Source organism: Mirounga angustirostris, unplaced genomic scaffold (genome assembly GCF_029215605.1).
Source record: "Mirounga angustirostris isolate CCGP_5_RB_7025 unplaced genomic scaffold, mMirAng1.0.hap1 SCAF_4, whole genome shotgun sequence".
Lineage (NCBI taxonomy): Eukaryota > Metazoa > Chordata > Mammalia > Carnivora > Phocidae > Mirounga > Mirounga angustirostris.
Window position 1 is genome coordinate 74,127,323 of NW_026991712.1, and position 16,580 is coordinate 74,143,902.

A 16,580-nucleotide genomic window follows, 5' to 3' on the forward strand; every position below is an offset into this window, starting at 1 on the left:
GTGACCTCCAATCTCTTCTCTGTATCTGTGAGCTCATTTTTTTGTTTGTTTGCTTGTTTTTTAAAGTCCATATATAAGTGAGATCATACAGTATTTATCTTTCTCTTTCTGACTTATTTTACTTAGTATAATGCCCTCAAGGTCCATCCATGTCACAGATGATGTAAGATACTGTTCTTTTTTTTTTTAATAGGTGGATAGTATTCCATTGTATGTATATATGCTGTATCTTTATCCGTTCATCCATTCATGGACACTTAGGTTGTTTTTATATCTTGGCTATTGGAAATAATGCTTTAAAGTGAATATGGGGATGCAGATCTCTTTTTGAATTAGTGTTTTTGTTTGCTTTGGATAAATACCCAGAAGTGGAATTGCTGGATGGTGTGATAGTTCTATTTTTAACTTTCTGAGGATCCTCCATACTGTTTTCCATAGTGATTGCACTAATTTACATTCGCACCAACAGTGCATGGGGGTCCCCTTTTCTCCATATCCTTGCCAACAGTTATTTCTTGACTTTTTGATAATAACTATTATAGCAGATATGAGGTGATAGCTCATTGTGGTTTTGATTTGCGTTTCCCTGATGATTAGTGATGTTGAACATCTTTTACATACTGGTTGGCCATCTGTATATCTTTGGAAAAATGTCTATTTAGATTCTCTGTCCATTTTTAAAATGGATTGTTTGTTTTTTTGCTATTTTTGAGTTGGGGGAGAAGTTATAGGAGTTCTTTGTGTTTTGCACATTAACTGTTTATCAGATATATCATTTGCAAATAACTGGTTGCCTTTTCATTTTATTGATGGTTTCCTTTGCTGTACAGAAGCTTTTAGTTTGATACAGTCCCATTTGTATATTTTTGTTTTTGTTGCCTTTGATTTTGGAATCAGATTTAAAAAATCATTGCCAAATCTGATGTCAGGGAGCTTACTGCCTATGTCTTCTAGGAGTTCTGTGGTTTCAGGTCTTAACGTTCAAATCTTTAATCCATTTTGAGTTAATTTTTGTGAATGAGGAAGATAGTAATGTAGTTTTATTCTTTTAAATGTGACCATCCAGTTTTCCCAACACTGTTTATTGAAGAGACTATTCTTTCCCCATTGCCTATTCTTGGTTCTTTTGTCAAAAATTAATTGACCATATTTGTATGGGTTTATTTCTGGGCTCTCTATTCTGTTCTGTTGATCTGTGTGTCTGGTTTTATTTCAATACCATACTGTTTTGATTACTGTAGCTTTATAATATAGTTTGAGATGGTGCCTGCAGCTTTGTTCTTTCTCATGATTGCTTTGGCTCTTTGGGATCTTTTATGGTTTCATATAAATGTTTGGAATTGCTTGTTCCATTTCTGTGAAAAATGCCATTGAGATTTTGATAGGGATTGCATTGAATATGTAGATTGCTTTGGCTGGTATGGACATTTTAACAATATTAATTCTTCCAATCCATGAGCATGGAATATCATTTCATTTATTTGTATCTTTTTCAGTTTCTTTCATTAATATCTTAATAGTTTTCAGTGTATAGGTCTTTTACCTTTTTGGTTAAATTCATTCTAGATATTTTATTCTTTTTTATGCAATCTTAAATGAGATTGTTTTCTTAATCTCTCTTTTTGATAGTTTGTTATTAGTGTACAGAAACACAACAGATTTCTGTATATTGATTTTGTGTCCTGCAACTTTACTGAATTTGTTTATTATAACAGTCTTTTGATGGAGTGTCTAGGGTTTTCTGTATAGAATATCATGTCATCTGTAAATACTGACAGTTTTACTCCTTCCTTTCCAATTTGGATGCCTTTTATTTCTTTTTCTTGCCTAATTGCTCTGGCTAGGACTTCCAGTACTATGTTGAATAAAGGTGATAAGAGTGGGTATCCTTGTCTTATTTCTGATCTTAGAGGAAAAGCTTTCAGTTTTTCACCATTCAGTATGATGTTACTGTGGGCTTGTTATATATGGCCTTTATTATGTTGAGGTATGTTGCCTCTCTACTCACTTTGTTGAGAGTTTTTATCATAAGTGGATATTGAACTCTGTCAAATGCTTTTTCTGCATCTATTGAGATGATCATATAATTTTTATTCTTCATTTTGTTAATGTGGTCTATCACATTGATTGATTTGCAAATGTTGAACCATTTTTACATCCTTATAATAAATTCCACTTGATCATGGTATATGGTTTTTTTTAATGCATTGCTGAATTTGGTTTGCTAATATTTTGTTAAGGATTTTTACATCTATGTTCATCAAGGATATTAGCCTGTAATTTTCTTTTCTTGTGATGTCCTTGTCTGGTTTTGGTGTCAGGGTAGTGCTGGCCTTGTAAGATGAGTTTGGAAGAGTTCTCTCCTCTTTTTTGGAAGAGTTTGAGAAGATTTGGTATTAATTCCTCTTTGAGTGTTTGGTAGAATTCACTGGTGCAGCCTATCTAGTCTTGGACTTTTGTTTGTTGGGAGGTTTTTGATTACTAATTCAATCTCCTTACTAGTAATTCGTGTGTTCAGATTTTCTGTTTCTTCATGATTCAGTCTTTGAAGGTTGCATTTATCCATTTCTTGTAGGTTGTCCAGTTTCTTGGCGTATATTATTCATACTAGTCTCTTATCCTGTGTATTTCTGTGGTATCGTTGTAAGGTCCCCTCTTTGAGTTCTGATTTAATTTTTTGAGTACTCTCTTTTTCTTATGAGTCTAGCCAAAGGTTTGTCAGTTTCATTTATCTTTTCAAAGAGCCATCTCTTGATTTTTTTTTTTTTTAGATTTTTATTTATTTATTTGAAAGGGAACTAGAGAGTGAGAGAGAGAGAGAGAGAGAGCATGAGCAGGGGGAGGGGCAGAGGGAGAAGCAGACTCCCTGCTGAGCAGGGAGCCAGATGTGGGGCTCAATCCCAGAACTCTGGGATATGATCTGAGTTGAAGGCAAAGGTTTATTAACCAACTGAGCCACTGAGGCACCCCATGTCTTGGTTTCATTGATCTTTTGTATTGTCTTTTTAGTGTTTATTTCACTTATTTCCCTTCTCGCTCTATTTCCTTCCTTCTATAACTTTGTCCTTTTTATAGTTTCTTGAGGTGTAGTTCGGTTGTTTATTTGAGATTTTTCTTATTTTCTTGAGATAGGCGTTTATCACTGTGAACTTCCCTCTTAGAACCACTTTTGCTATATCCCACAGGTTTTGTTATGGTATATTTCCATTTTCATTTGTCTCAAGGTATTGTTTATTCTCTTTTGATTTCTTCATTGACTCATGGGCTGTTCAGTAGGCTTTTTTCTTTTTGCTGGGACCGGCTGAGCCTGAGGTCCACGTGGCACCTGACAGCAGTGAGATGGGAAGGAAAAACAGATCTTATGACTAGAGCCATGCTCACATTTCATCTGCTACCCAGAGTATAAGTTCCAACTCTTGTGATAAAATATGCAGGGCATTTTCCTCTGAAGCATTGGTGGAGTTTACTTAAATCTTTTATATTCCCCACAAACACCAATAGCACAGGATTGCCTTAAAAAATGTGTTGGTATAGCAGTGTAAAGGGCAGTAGGCAGGTTAATCTCTTTAGCTGGCAGAGGAGAAAAAAAGTATGGACAGGAAGCCAATGTAAACTGGGTCATGTTAGAAGGAAGCCTCCAGAGGTCGCCCCCCTCCCCATCTCCACCAACCTTTCATCTTGTCATTTGCTTGTCTTACTGAAACTCTTGTTCCCCTTATAGTGACTTGGAATAGGGTTAACAATGTGGCAGGAAGGAGAGATAAGGGGTGGCACGAGTCTTTAATTTCACTTGTAGTACAGGAGAGATGTTTTCTTGACATCTAGTTCAAATTTCTCATCACAGTTTTTTCCCCTGCATGTAGTAGTTAGATTTTATAAATCATTTTTGTTTTTGATGAATAAAATGGGGGGAATTTCTAAAATATAATTTATATGTTTGTGAATGAAACAAAAGTTTGCAACATTAGTAAGTTACCCATTTGTATATAACAGTTTAAATGATGTTTTATTTTGCATTGGGTCAAGAGTTTCTTAAGAGTTTTATTTTTATCAATGAATTATTTAGTATGCCAAAGCAGGCCCTCAATGAATTATTTTATGACTAACTGTTAAATTTTACTCTAGATTGTGTTATCTCAGGGAAGCCATAACTTAATTGATGTCTCCTGCCCTGGCCCTCTTCACTAGTCCCCTTTATCTGTTCATTTCCCCCTTTTATAACCTGCTGGTAACAAGTAGAATCTCATACTCTTGTGAAACTACTCTGTATCAAGCTTACACAGAAGGGTCCAGATTATGTTATAGAAACTAGTCGATTCAATAAAGTATGCTTGATGTTTCACAGATGTGTGACTCCTTGAATAGCCTTGATTAACAATCAGAGATAGTCTTAAGTTTTAATATTGTCTATTAGGTTGGAACCCAAAGGTTCTTTATATTTTATAGATTCTATGATTCTAAGATCTTACATGGTTTTTTCATAGAAGGCAATAAGTCTATTGCTTTTATTCATAGACTTTTTAAAAATTAATATTCCAAGTATTATACAAAGAACTTATTTTCCTAAATCATTTGACTATAAGTACCTACATTATCCTCTCTTTAAATATACACTTTTAGTGTATATTTCCTACAAATAAGGATGTTCTCATATTTAACATCAACAAAACCATTAAAATCAGGAAATTAACATGGATATGTTACTAATCTTTAGATCTCATTCAAGTATTTGGCTTTCCATTAGACTCATTGTTTTTATAATTTCCTTCTATCTGCTGAAATTTCTTTCTTTTCTTTTTTTAAAGATTTATTTATTTTAGAGAGAGTGTGTGTGCAGTGGGGAGGGGCAGAGGGAGAACGAGAGAGTCTTAAGGAGACTCCACTCTGAGTGCAGAGCCTGACATGGGGCTTGATTTCACGACCCTGAGATCACGACCTGAGCCAAAACCAAGAGTAGGATGCTCAACCTACCTCACCACCCAGGCGCCCCATCTGCTGAAATTTCTAATCTGATTATGTATGTGTTCACTTTTCTGCTAAGTCCTTTAACATATTAACCATGGTTATTTTAAAGTTATTATCTGATAATTTAAACATTTGGGTCTGGTTCTTTTGATTAGACAATCTCTTGACAATGGATTTATTTCTTGATGTTTTGTATGTCTCACAATTTCTTTTTATTGAATTCTGGGCATTACTTGTAAAAGAACCAGTAGAGAATGAGGTAAATACTTATAACTGAAAATTGACCTTTTGCTGTCAGGCCATTAGCGTCGGGTGGACTTTAATTCAGCCTACTCTGTAATTAAACTAGGTTAGGGTTTTATCCTAGCTCTACGTACCTTCAGTTCAGCACAGACTACAAAATCCTGCTGCTACCTTGTGCATTAATATAGGGCCTGGAGTGCCAGAGGGTTTTTCTCCATCTTCCTTCTCCATCCTCAGTCCAGTATACTTGTGCCACAGAGGGGGTCTCTCTTTGCCTTTGCTTAAAACTCCATGTGAAGCTTGCGGTGGGTTGGGGATGACAGGGGCCGCTCTTCAATTTTCTTGGTTTAGCCAGAATTGTACAGAGGTCCTGTCTGCCTGAGGCTCAGGTGTGAGGCTTTCTCAATGTCCCTTTGCCTCTTCCCTGTGGCAGGCAAACTCGGCCTTGTGTATGTGGGAGTTTGGGGTTGGCAGCAAGTCTCTTGCTCTTCCTCCGAGTGGTAGCAGATCTCTGCTTGATGTCATTTTAGAACGTGGGCCTACTCTCTACCTCATCCTTTGGCTTCTACCCTTTCCCAGCAGTGGTGGACTTCTGCCTGAGAGTGGAGTGGTAGGGTGAGGCAAGGGTGAGGGGAGAGGGGGAGTGAGTTCTGTCCTTTCCAGCATCAGATGCTTTTTGTATATGCCCTTTTCTTAGAAGGGATGGGAGAGTTTCCTGCACCTCTCCCAGTGTCAGGTTTTGCTTTTCCAAGGGAAGCTTCTGAGAAGCAAGTGGGGTTTTGTTCTCTATACCATTTGCAGGGGCTCTCTTGGGTCTCTTCCTTGCCGTGCCCCCGCTTTTTCTTATAAGCAACCACTGAGTCCTGTGGAGGAATGTTGGTGAGTGTGAAGTCTTGTTTGTATCTGGGATTCCCGGTGATTCTACACTCAATGGTCACCTGCACTTGGCCTTTAATTTGTTAACATTTCAGTTATTTTCTATTTGTCTACTTTTAGGGCACCTACGTCTTCTTCCCATCCTTGGTTTGTCTCTCATTAGAGGAGCTTGTCTCCCATTGCAGCTGTCGATTCATCTATTTGAGAGAGCAACCTCAGCTTTCTGACATACTGCTTTTTCTTACTTTTAGGGTAGGGGTGAGGTTCTCTTATGGCTTGAGTTTATTCTAGTTTTCTCCTTTTCTGTTTTTGTAGCTACTTTCTCCAACAGTGAAAAACCAGGCTCACGTTATCCTTAATGTGTAGACTCATTTGACCAACCCCCCTGTATGTAACCAACCTCTTATCACTGCCACCGTCCTTTGCCACTCACAGACACCATCTTACCCCACTCGGGCTGATACCCCATACTAGGCCACTGAAGTGTCTGCATACTATCCTCTAACCCTCATGCTTGATCCCACCTGTGGGTCCCCTCCCTTTCCCACTCAGGCCCCAGCACCGTGTTCTAGGCTCTCCTCCTGTGGGGGTGCACTCACAACTCTGCTTGGACTTTGACTCTGGGCCACCTCATGTGGATGCCCTCCTCACCCTGCCTTGGCTCCAGCATGCACTCCAGGCCACCCCTCCACCCCAGACTTCGCTCTGGCCCACCTAATGGCTGTAGGACTGATTTGTGCAAGAAAGGAAGGAGAAAAAGGAAGGCTCATGCACTTCTATAAGAAAAGACTGAGTTTCTGACTTAGTAAACATCCTTTAGTGTAAATAAACTAATAAATATATTTTAAGCATCTGTATTTTGTCTTTCTAACAGGTTATGAAGTTCATGGGATGGAAAAAATACCAGAAGAAGGACCAGCACTTATAATTTTTTATCATGGAGCTATTCCTATAGATTTTTACTACTTCATGGCTAAAATTTTTATCCATAAAGGCAGAACTTGCCGTGTAGTAGCTGATCACTTTGTCTTTAAAATCCCAGGTAAACTTTGACTGTAGATAGTGATATAAAAATGTTTAATTAACATGATCAAATTATGTTAAAGTCTGTATCTTTGAGGTCTGTAGTATCATTTGGAAAATCTTTTTGCCTTTTTAGGGTAATGCACTTAGCTCTAATTTGGGAATATCTAATTACGCTATTTAGGTAGTATATCTAAATATAAAAATATTATGGTCAAAAATGTTATCTAATTTTTTCTTTATAAACAGGTATTTAGTCATTATTTTTCTAAGTTAAATGCTGAACTTCCACTTTAAAAAAATAAATTGTAACTTTTGCCACGTAATTAATTTATATTTTGGTATAGAAGGTAGTTGATTTTTCATATGATGAATTTTTCAATGAGATATGATTTTTGGAGTTTAACTTCATAGTAATTAAAGTTTGATTACTATCAGTATTATAGCAAATCAGAATTATTTAAAAAAATCAACCAGGATATATTTTGTCTTCATATAATAATATTGCTTCAGAAATCCTATCCTAAAGAGTCTATATGTCTTCATCATACTTGACTTGCCGTCTAGACTTATAACTCTTAAAATTAAGGACTATATTCTTAATCTGTTCGTAAAGGCTTTATACCTTTTTAAAAAGATTAATTAACCAAATAGTTTTATTTTATTTTATTTATTTATTTTTTTAAAGATTTTATTTATTTATTTGACAGAGAGAGACACAGAGAGAGAGAGAACGCAAGCAGGGGGAGTGGGAGAGGGAGAAGCAGGCTCCCGGCAGAGCAGAGAGCCCGATGCGGGGCTCGATCCCAGGACCCTGGGATCATGACCTGAGCCAAAGGCAGACGCTTAACGACTGAGCCACCCAGGCACCCCAACCAAATAGTTTTAAACAGAGTTTTTAAAAAGCCATTCTAAAATAAACTCATTGGTAATAAATCCTATTTTCTTTTGTCATTGAATGACCAGAAATAAGCCAACAAAGCTTATAGTATGTCCCCTAGAATAATAAAAGCCAAAGCCACCCATCAACCAGAGAGACAAACACCAAGCAATGAATTAAATAACAGTCTACTCAGTGGCTTTCATAGACAAGGTTAATGTTTTGGGTATCCTTGTGTCTGTATAAGCTAAATTAGTTAGAAGAGGTTTTTCCTTAGAAAGCAATATGATCACTTTATAATAAATTTGAAAACTAGAGAAAAGGAAAACATCATTATAATCTTACCACCCTAACATAACCAGTTATCGTTTTTATTTATTATACTTCATTTTAATTTGCATATTTTTGTATGTTATGCAAACTCTTTTGTGTTCTTTTTAAAAAAAATGTAATGTTAGCATTAACATTTTACATGCTTTATAAAGAATAGTTTTAATGTATGACTAAAATATTTACTTAACTAGTTTTCTCTTATAGAATATTGGGTTGCTTCCATTTTTTTTCTTTTTATACATAATATAATGTGAATATTTTTATTTAGCACTTGGCTTTTAAAAAGATTTCCCCTTTCTGATCTTGTAATTTATGAAACCTATTATGAAAATGCATCCCGTTAAGTCAATGAGCTTTTAATATAATATGGGGTGAACATTATTTCAATCTTAATAATATTTATAATCTTGCTTCAGATCCTTAAACCTGTGAGAAGTTTTCACTACTCATATTTCCCATTCTCAAAAATAATGTATTACAATAACATCAGTCCTCCAAAGTTCTAGTTTAGGATTTGGTTAAAATAGTTAATTACTGATAGGATTATTTCTTTGATCCATAAATAGTTGTGCTTTGAAAAACTGTATAATATTAAGACTTGGAATTGGCTGTTACTGAATTAAACCATCACTTTATTAAAAACTCTTAATGATTTTGCTATTATTATTGACTTAAAAAAAATTTTTTTTTTAAAAGATTTTATTTATTTATTTGAGAGAGAGAGATTGAGAGAGAACACATGAGAGGGGATAGGGTCAGAGGGCAAAGCAGACTCCCTGCCGAGCAGGGAGCCCGATGTGGGACTCAATCCAGGGACTCCAGGATCATGACCTGAGCCGAAGGCAGTCGCGTAACCAACTGAGCCACCCAGGCGCCCGACTTAAAAAATTTAATTGTGGGATTAACATCATCTAACTTCTAATTTCAGCAGATTTGGTTATGGCTTGCCAGTTTTGGTAGGGCTAAGTATAGTCAGATTTACATTCTCTTGAGTGATTCTTTTTCTTATAGGGTTGAAGGAAGATTAGATTTGTGATTGCTGATGGGATATCATTTCTGATTGCTCTAATAAATACTGTAGACAGTGTTTGGCCCTGAGATGCAGTGGAAGGAGCTTTGGACTAAACATACCTGGACTGGAATCTCTGCCCTGCCATCGGCTAGGTGTGTGACTTTGAGCAAGATACTTACCCTCTGAGCCAACTTTCTTTGTCTGAAAAATGGGGATCAGAATCCCTGTTTTCCAAGGATTTTGTGAGTTTTAATTCAGAGTTTGAATATGTACTGTAAACCAAGTAGTAGGTGATTGCTGAGGAGATGATCAATAGGAGGTGATCAATAAGACATAGCTATTACTTTACCAGCAATGTTAATTTTATGTAAGACTTAAGAGTTCTTGTTGATTTCAAAAAAAAAGTAAGAAAAGGAATTTACTGATTTAAGTATAGATATTTATGTAGGTTGTAAAGATTTTTGTCTTGAAGAACTGGACAAGAAGTACTTAAGATATATCTTCATGCTAATGTTTCTTACAGGGTTTAGTTTATTACTTGATGTATTTTGTGCTCTACATGGACCAAGAGAAAAATGTGTTGAAATTCTGAGGAGTGGTCACTTGTTAGCTATTTCACCAGGTGGAGTTCGAGAAGCCCTAATTAGTGATGAAACCTACAACATCATTTGGGGTAATCGTAAAGGCTTCGCTCAGGTTGCAATTGATGCAAAAGTGGTGAGTTGTATAAAACTAATTATTAAAGTAAAGCTAGGTTGAATTTAAAATAAATGCTTACGTAGTGGGCCAGAATATATAAGAATTTAGATATTTTCATTGCGCTACTTAAAAATTAGTGTACATAACTCTTTGTAAGGATAATGATAGAGAAATATTCCTTGAGCTTGGAATGCCATCTTAAAAAACTCAATCTGGAAATTTGGCAAATATCCATCCAAGTTTTATTTTACTTCAAAATCCAGCTTCTTTTAACTAGATTTGTAAAATTTTTTGTATTCCTTCAGTTACATCTTTTTCAAAAGTATAATCATTTCAGTTCTATGTATTTTAAGCCTTTGGTATGATTGAGTTGGCATATTTCAGTGATGGTTGTTGGTTGGTTTCATTGCAATTTTTTTATCTGTGACCAATTTGTATAATAATAGGACTTGAATAATACATAACTCCTATTATTTTTTATCAGCAAATGTGATCAACTATCTGATAGTATGAATAAAGATGAGAAATAGATATTAGTGTAATTTAGATCTTTTAAAAAGATTTTATAAAAGAATTAGTCAATAAAATTAATGTTCCTCAGGGATCCACAGTAATTATTCTACTTAGCAGACTGGAGAATATGAAAGCCATTTTGTCCTTTTCTTTTGCTTTGGAAAGTAATTCTCAACTTTTTGGTCTCCATATTGTACTTTATCCTATGAAACACTTACTTATTACTTATGGAATGTTTCTTCTTTGTTTTCTGTTTTCGTTGTAGATTGTCTGTCAGAAAAAGAAATGGTAGGACCTTTGACAGGATGGTGTTCTTTTTCCAGGCCAATTAGTTAGAGACTGTTGCCAGTACTTTCATGTCTCAGTTTTTTTGTGTACCCATTGCTGCTACATAGAGACCAGTATGCACCCTTAGCTTACCTGTTCATCTTGCAAAAACGATTAAAAAGAAAGAGTTTATGGATGACTCATTCTAACCCAAGACCAGTATTTGGAGAAAAACGGAAATTTTCTTTTTTTTAACTGCGGAGTTAAAATAAAATGCATTGAGCTTTATTCTCTCCTGTACACATGTACACGTAACTACTAGAAGTTATTGCTGTAGTGCTTTAGTAATGTGATCCCAGAATAAGAGTTAATGTACTTGCCCAAGTGTTTAATAATAGACAACATAAAAATTTAAACATTCTTGTCCTACAGTAGATTATAAGCTCCCAAAGGACAAGATCATCTTTTTATATTCTGAGTCCTTAGTACAATGACTAGCACTTAGTACAATGACTAGCCCTTAGTAGGCTATTTGAATTGAATTGAATTGATTTTTTTTTAAAGATTTTATTTTTTTATTTATTCATGAGAGATAGAGAGAGAGAGAGAGAGGCAGAGGCAGAGGGAGAAGCAGGCTCCCCGCGGAGCAGGGAGCCCGATGCGGGACTCGATCCCAGGACCCTGGGATCATGACCTGAGCTGAAGGCAGACGCTTAACCGACTGAGCCACCCGGGTGTCCCGAATTGATTTTTTTAACACAGTATTAAGCGCTACTAGAAAGGGACATTTGGAATTTAACTTTTTGTTAGTAGTATTAGTGATACAGAAAATTAATTCATAGCACATTTTATTTCCCAAAAAGTCTTAAGCACTGATGTATAAAACAAAATTCTAGAATATATGAATAATATAAAGTACAAAACGATATATGCACCATTGTACAAAAATTAAGGGTAATGAAAGTAATGTCTATTAAAGCAATGATAAAAGCTAAAACCCTAATCAAGATAATTTAATTTTCAGGTTTATATTTTGAAAGGATTATTTCTTATGAAGTTTAAAGGTAAAAATGACAAAAATAGATTTGGAATTATATAAATTGATCATGAGATTCTAATTTCTCATCCTTAACTTCACAGATTTAAGGAACATTGCCTGGAAGAAGGCCGGAAAGAAAGAAATTATAGAGAGAAAGGAACAATTTTTTTTCAATCTTTGCTAGAGTTTCTAGATAATTAATTAAGATAATCTAGATAATTTAAGGTTTTTGTATGAAACTTGAGAACATTTTATAAACATCCTTTTGTAAGTTTAAAGCCAGAAATCCTTAACATTGTTGATTTACAGGATAGCATTGTACATTTGATAACTATTGTACCACCCCAACCTCTTGTAGTGCTTTTAAAGGCTTTATGTCAGTACTTGTACAGTAAGTAGGTGACATATATAATTATTCCAATGTTACAGATGAGGAAACTCAGGCACAGAGAGATGAAGGGATGGAGGGATCGGGTCATACAGCAAGGCAGAAGCAGAGCAGAGCATACAGTTCAGGACCACAGGCAACCGGGGCTGTTGCCATCCCTGACTGCATTTCACAGTGAGTCTGCTGACCTTGAGATTAGAGGGACCTTCCAGGTACATGAGGGGGCTCTTTCAACCATATATAGAGATAGTCATAAATGGTACAAGTATCCCATCTGGAAAACCCCTTCATAGTCCTCACAAAATCATCATAAACTTTGGGTAAAAATTTAAGACTGTTGGAGGAATAACTACATTTAAATTGTGACATAGTAACAAATTAAAGTGAAAAAACCTAGATTGTCAATGCAAGTTCACACAATATTGGTAAAAAATGTTTAAGGTTTATCTGAAAGTTACAGGCTTTTTAATATAATTTAAGTCACTCTTATTCTGTGAAATTGCTGAGAATTTTTAGGGAACTTCATATCTAAATAAGTTGGAAAAATATTAGCCCATTTACTCAAGTTGGAAAACAACTGATGTAAAAGAAGATAACATTTTTTTTTTAAATATTTTATTTATTTGACAGAGAGAGACACAGTGCGAGAGGGAACACAAGCAGGGGGAGTGGGAGAGGGAGAAGCAGGCTTCCCGCCGAGCAGGGAGCCCGATGTGGGGCTTGATCCCAGAACCCTGGGATCATGACCTGAGCCGAAGGCAGACGCTTAACAACTGAGCCACCCAGGCGCCCCAACATTTGTTTTAATAAAATTGTTTATATGTATTATATCAATCCATAAAATAACCTTTGAGATAGTATAATTATTATTATTCCCACTTTATACATGAAGAACCTGAAGCATAGACATGGTAAGTAACTTGTCCATTGGTGCTCACTTATTTTTAGGGGCAAAGTTTAGACTCTAAGACCATATTAAACTAATTCCCCAAGAACAGTTTCAACAAAATACACATTCTCTTTCTCTTCCACACGTGCACACACGTACATAAGGAGACACGTGTATACATGCAAACAATTTAATTCTAGGTTACTTATGCTAATACCTTATATGCAAAAGGTGTACAAGGAAAGGAATGGGTGATTGTACTACAGTATCAAGTTGTAATAAAGTAATGCTTATAGCTTTAAGGCTGTTAGCTTGAATGCAAATTTAGAAACCATATGCCCAGACTCTAGCCTGGAATACTGAGCCTGCTAGGGTAAGCATTTTCCTATTTAGTAGGTTCTAGATATATCGAGCTTCTGGAGAGTAAGCTATTTAAAGGGTGGTATGTACCCTGAAGAGTCTTTATAAAGTGCATGCTTCAGTATGAACCTAGGGGTTCATGCCAGTCAGGCATAAATCCAGCAGTACTGGTCAGAGAAGACGAAGGGTATATATACGAGCTGAAAGGTTTCTGGTCCTTTTTGGGCATTTTATGTTCTCAACTCTAAAGACATTTTATAACTCTTTAAAACATTAGGATGTCAGCAGTCACTATTTCGCAAAACTAGTGGTGGTTTCCTAGATCATAATCTGAATTTTGTACGAAAGAGTCAGTGTTTTCTGTTTTAGCTTTGTGAATTAACACCATGAAACTTTAAATTCTTCCATCAGAGTGCCTTTCTTTACCTGACTTCTTTTTTCCAAACTGGTTTTAAGATTGCTGCTGCCTGTTTCCGACACTTTATATTCAGAGAATACAAACTACTTCATTATGTGCATTGTCTCTCTGTCCTGTGTCTTCATTCCTTCTTTAATTCATCCATCACACTTTGTTTCAGCACCTAGTCTGTTCCAGGCACTATTCAGGTGCTGGGGATACAGCAGTAAACAAAACAATGTCTCTGCTGTTAGAGGTCTTCCTTCTGGAGAGGGGAGAAATACACTAAATAAATGATCAGTAGTTCTGTGTGAGGTAATAAGTTTTATGAAGAAAGCTATACCTGTAGTCCCTTTCCTTCAGTCCACCATATTTTACTGTTTTCCACAGCTGAGTAAGAATGGCTTTTTAAATGTCAGCTTATTTAAATATCTCCAACCCTGTTCACTAAGGCAGATAACTCTGTATTAGACAAATACTGATGGTAGAATGTAAGTAAAGTGATACTCAGTTTTCTAAATTCTAAAACATCGTTTAATTCAATGTATTTTATGTGCATTTTAAAGTGTTTTTATTCAATTTTTTATCTACTTCAGTTTAACCATGGTGGAACCTCCTTACATGATCCTTTGCTACTTCATCATTGTTTTTAGGACATTTAATTAAGGTCTCCATTTAAAAAATCATACTTAATCACAGATATTCATGGAATAATAAAAACCATGAACTTGTGAGCAGAAATCCTCTAAAATCAATGATAAAAGGAATTGTTTTATATATTTTCCTTTTTTTTGCAGTCTTATGCTTTTCATTGATGTTCAAAATTTTTAGATTTAATAATCTCACACACAAAAAAATAGTGTTTCCGTAGTTCCGTGACAGCATCTTGCCAAAACCTGTCATTTAAATTTATATAAATTTCCCCATAGAGGGAATATCTATCTTGTAACTTTTTCTCCAGTGAGCACACTATTCAGTGGGCCACCAAAATCAATTTAATTTACCACATTAATTTTATTTAATGAAATTAATGATTACTGCAATCTTTTATTTTGAGTGTCAAGAGTTTATGTGGAAGGTAGGAAAGTTGGTAAATGAAATATTATGTATTACCACTAGAGGGTAGTGTTTCTAATTTTTGTTTTTACAGATGATCAAGTTAAATTTAGTCTGATAAATCACACTGGTAATAAAAGTATACCTTTATTTTAAAAATACCTCATTCTCATAATCTTGAACAGGCCCTCAAAATTTTGCATTATTGACTCAGTGGAGATATTGAATGGATCAATATATTTACTTTTTAATTCAAATTCTCTCTCTAGCCCATTATTCCTATGTTTACACAAAATATTCGAGAAGGATTTAGATCACTTGGAGGAACAAGTAAGTTCTTATTCATACAGTTTTTCTAATTATAATGTAATATTTAGAATGAAATACTTGGGCTTTTGAACACTCTAAGAAATTCTTTTGAATTACTACTTTAGATAATGGATATATTATTTAGATGTTTTTCTATTTAAAGTCTAAATGATAACTGATTCTAAGTAATGGCAGTTCTGAGATGTTAGATTTTTATTAAGAGTCTCGTAGACATACTGAAGCTTATTTGTTTCATGGGCTTCTTAAAATTACAGAGTGAGTTATCTAATTTCCTTGGTTGAACCACGCTGTTGAGGTTTAGAACAAATGTACCCATTGCCCAGACTATCTTCCTAACTCACTGCTGAAGAAGTTACAGCTTTAAAAATGGATGACAATATGATACTGAATTAAGATTAACAACCTAAGGATGTCTGCTTTGGTTCATTTCTGTTACTTCTTGTTTTTTGCTTTTTAAATATTTTGAACCATGATACATTTATATTGTAAAGTTCTTTTTGCCTAACTTTAATTTATGGGTAACAAAATAAGCTTTGAGTGTAGTTATAGGAGTGATAACGATTAGAAGTGCTTTTTCTTTGCAATTCCTCTGTTGTTTTCTTTTTATTTTGAAATTTTCAGTTTGTTTTTATACCCTATGGTTTATATATTTGATTGACTATATTTTATATCCCTAGCACTATATTGTTCCTATCCACATACAGATCCCCTCCTAAAAAACTTTAAACTTCTGTTGTTTCTTTTATGTGTAATGTTGGTATGTTGTTGATATTCTATTACTTTTTTTAGGTGTTAACATTTTTTCCCTTTTTTTTTTCAAATTTAAGGTGGAAAGGCAGATTGATGTGAGGTTTAGCTGTTGCTGTAGAATTATTTCTTCTAATTTTCTCTCAGGTTATTTCTTCAGAATTTAAGTTGCATAACAGAAATTATTCCTAATTTTGTTTCTTTAATCATAAAGTGGTTTAAAAATTACTGTTGACTGCTTTTTGACTTTCTTTTTTTACTTAATCCTCCAGTTTATTTTACATTATTACTGCTTTTAATCTTGCTAAATTTCATACTTGGTCATTAGCATTAGTGATTCTTTGCTACTCTGCATTTTTCTTAATTTACAATAATGTTTTTTTCTTTACCTATTTATTGATGCATTTTAGTTTCATGTTTTTGTGAATTTATCTTATGCTTTTATTTTTTTTTCTTTTATTCATATAAGTCTTTATTTGTGAGTCTCCAGACTTTTTAGCTTCTAGCTTTTGGTTGCAGTCTTTACCCATGGCTTTGTAATAATAGTAATTGGTTTGCCTTTT

The 16,580-nt window shown here is 34.8% G+C and overlaps 1 protein-coding gene across 4 annotated transcripts in view; it reads left to right on the plus strand.

Annotated features, from left to right (window-relative positions):
- TMEM68 (transmembrane protein 68) overlaps positions 1 to 16,580 on the plus strand; it is a 49,404-nt gene that overhangs the window by 19,624 nt on the left and 13,200 nt on the right. For 3 of the 4 annotated variants that reach the window (XM_064588319.1, XM_064588320.1, XM_064588321.1), the window contains 4 exons: positions 6,959 to 7,126; positions 9,856 to 10,049; positions 12,280 to 12,450; positions 15,210 to 15,270. In XM_064588319.1, coding sequence (XP_064444389.1) covers positions 6,959 to 7,126; positions 9,856 to 10,049; positions 12,280 to 12,450; positions 15,210 to 15,270 — 594 coding nt within the window. The remainder of the gene's footprint in view (positions 1 to 6,958; positions 7,127 to 9,855; positions 10,050 to 12,279; positions 12,451 to 15,209; positions 15,271 to 16,580) is intronic. The other variant, XM_045896543.3, reaches the window with a different exon arrangement.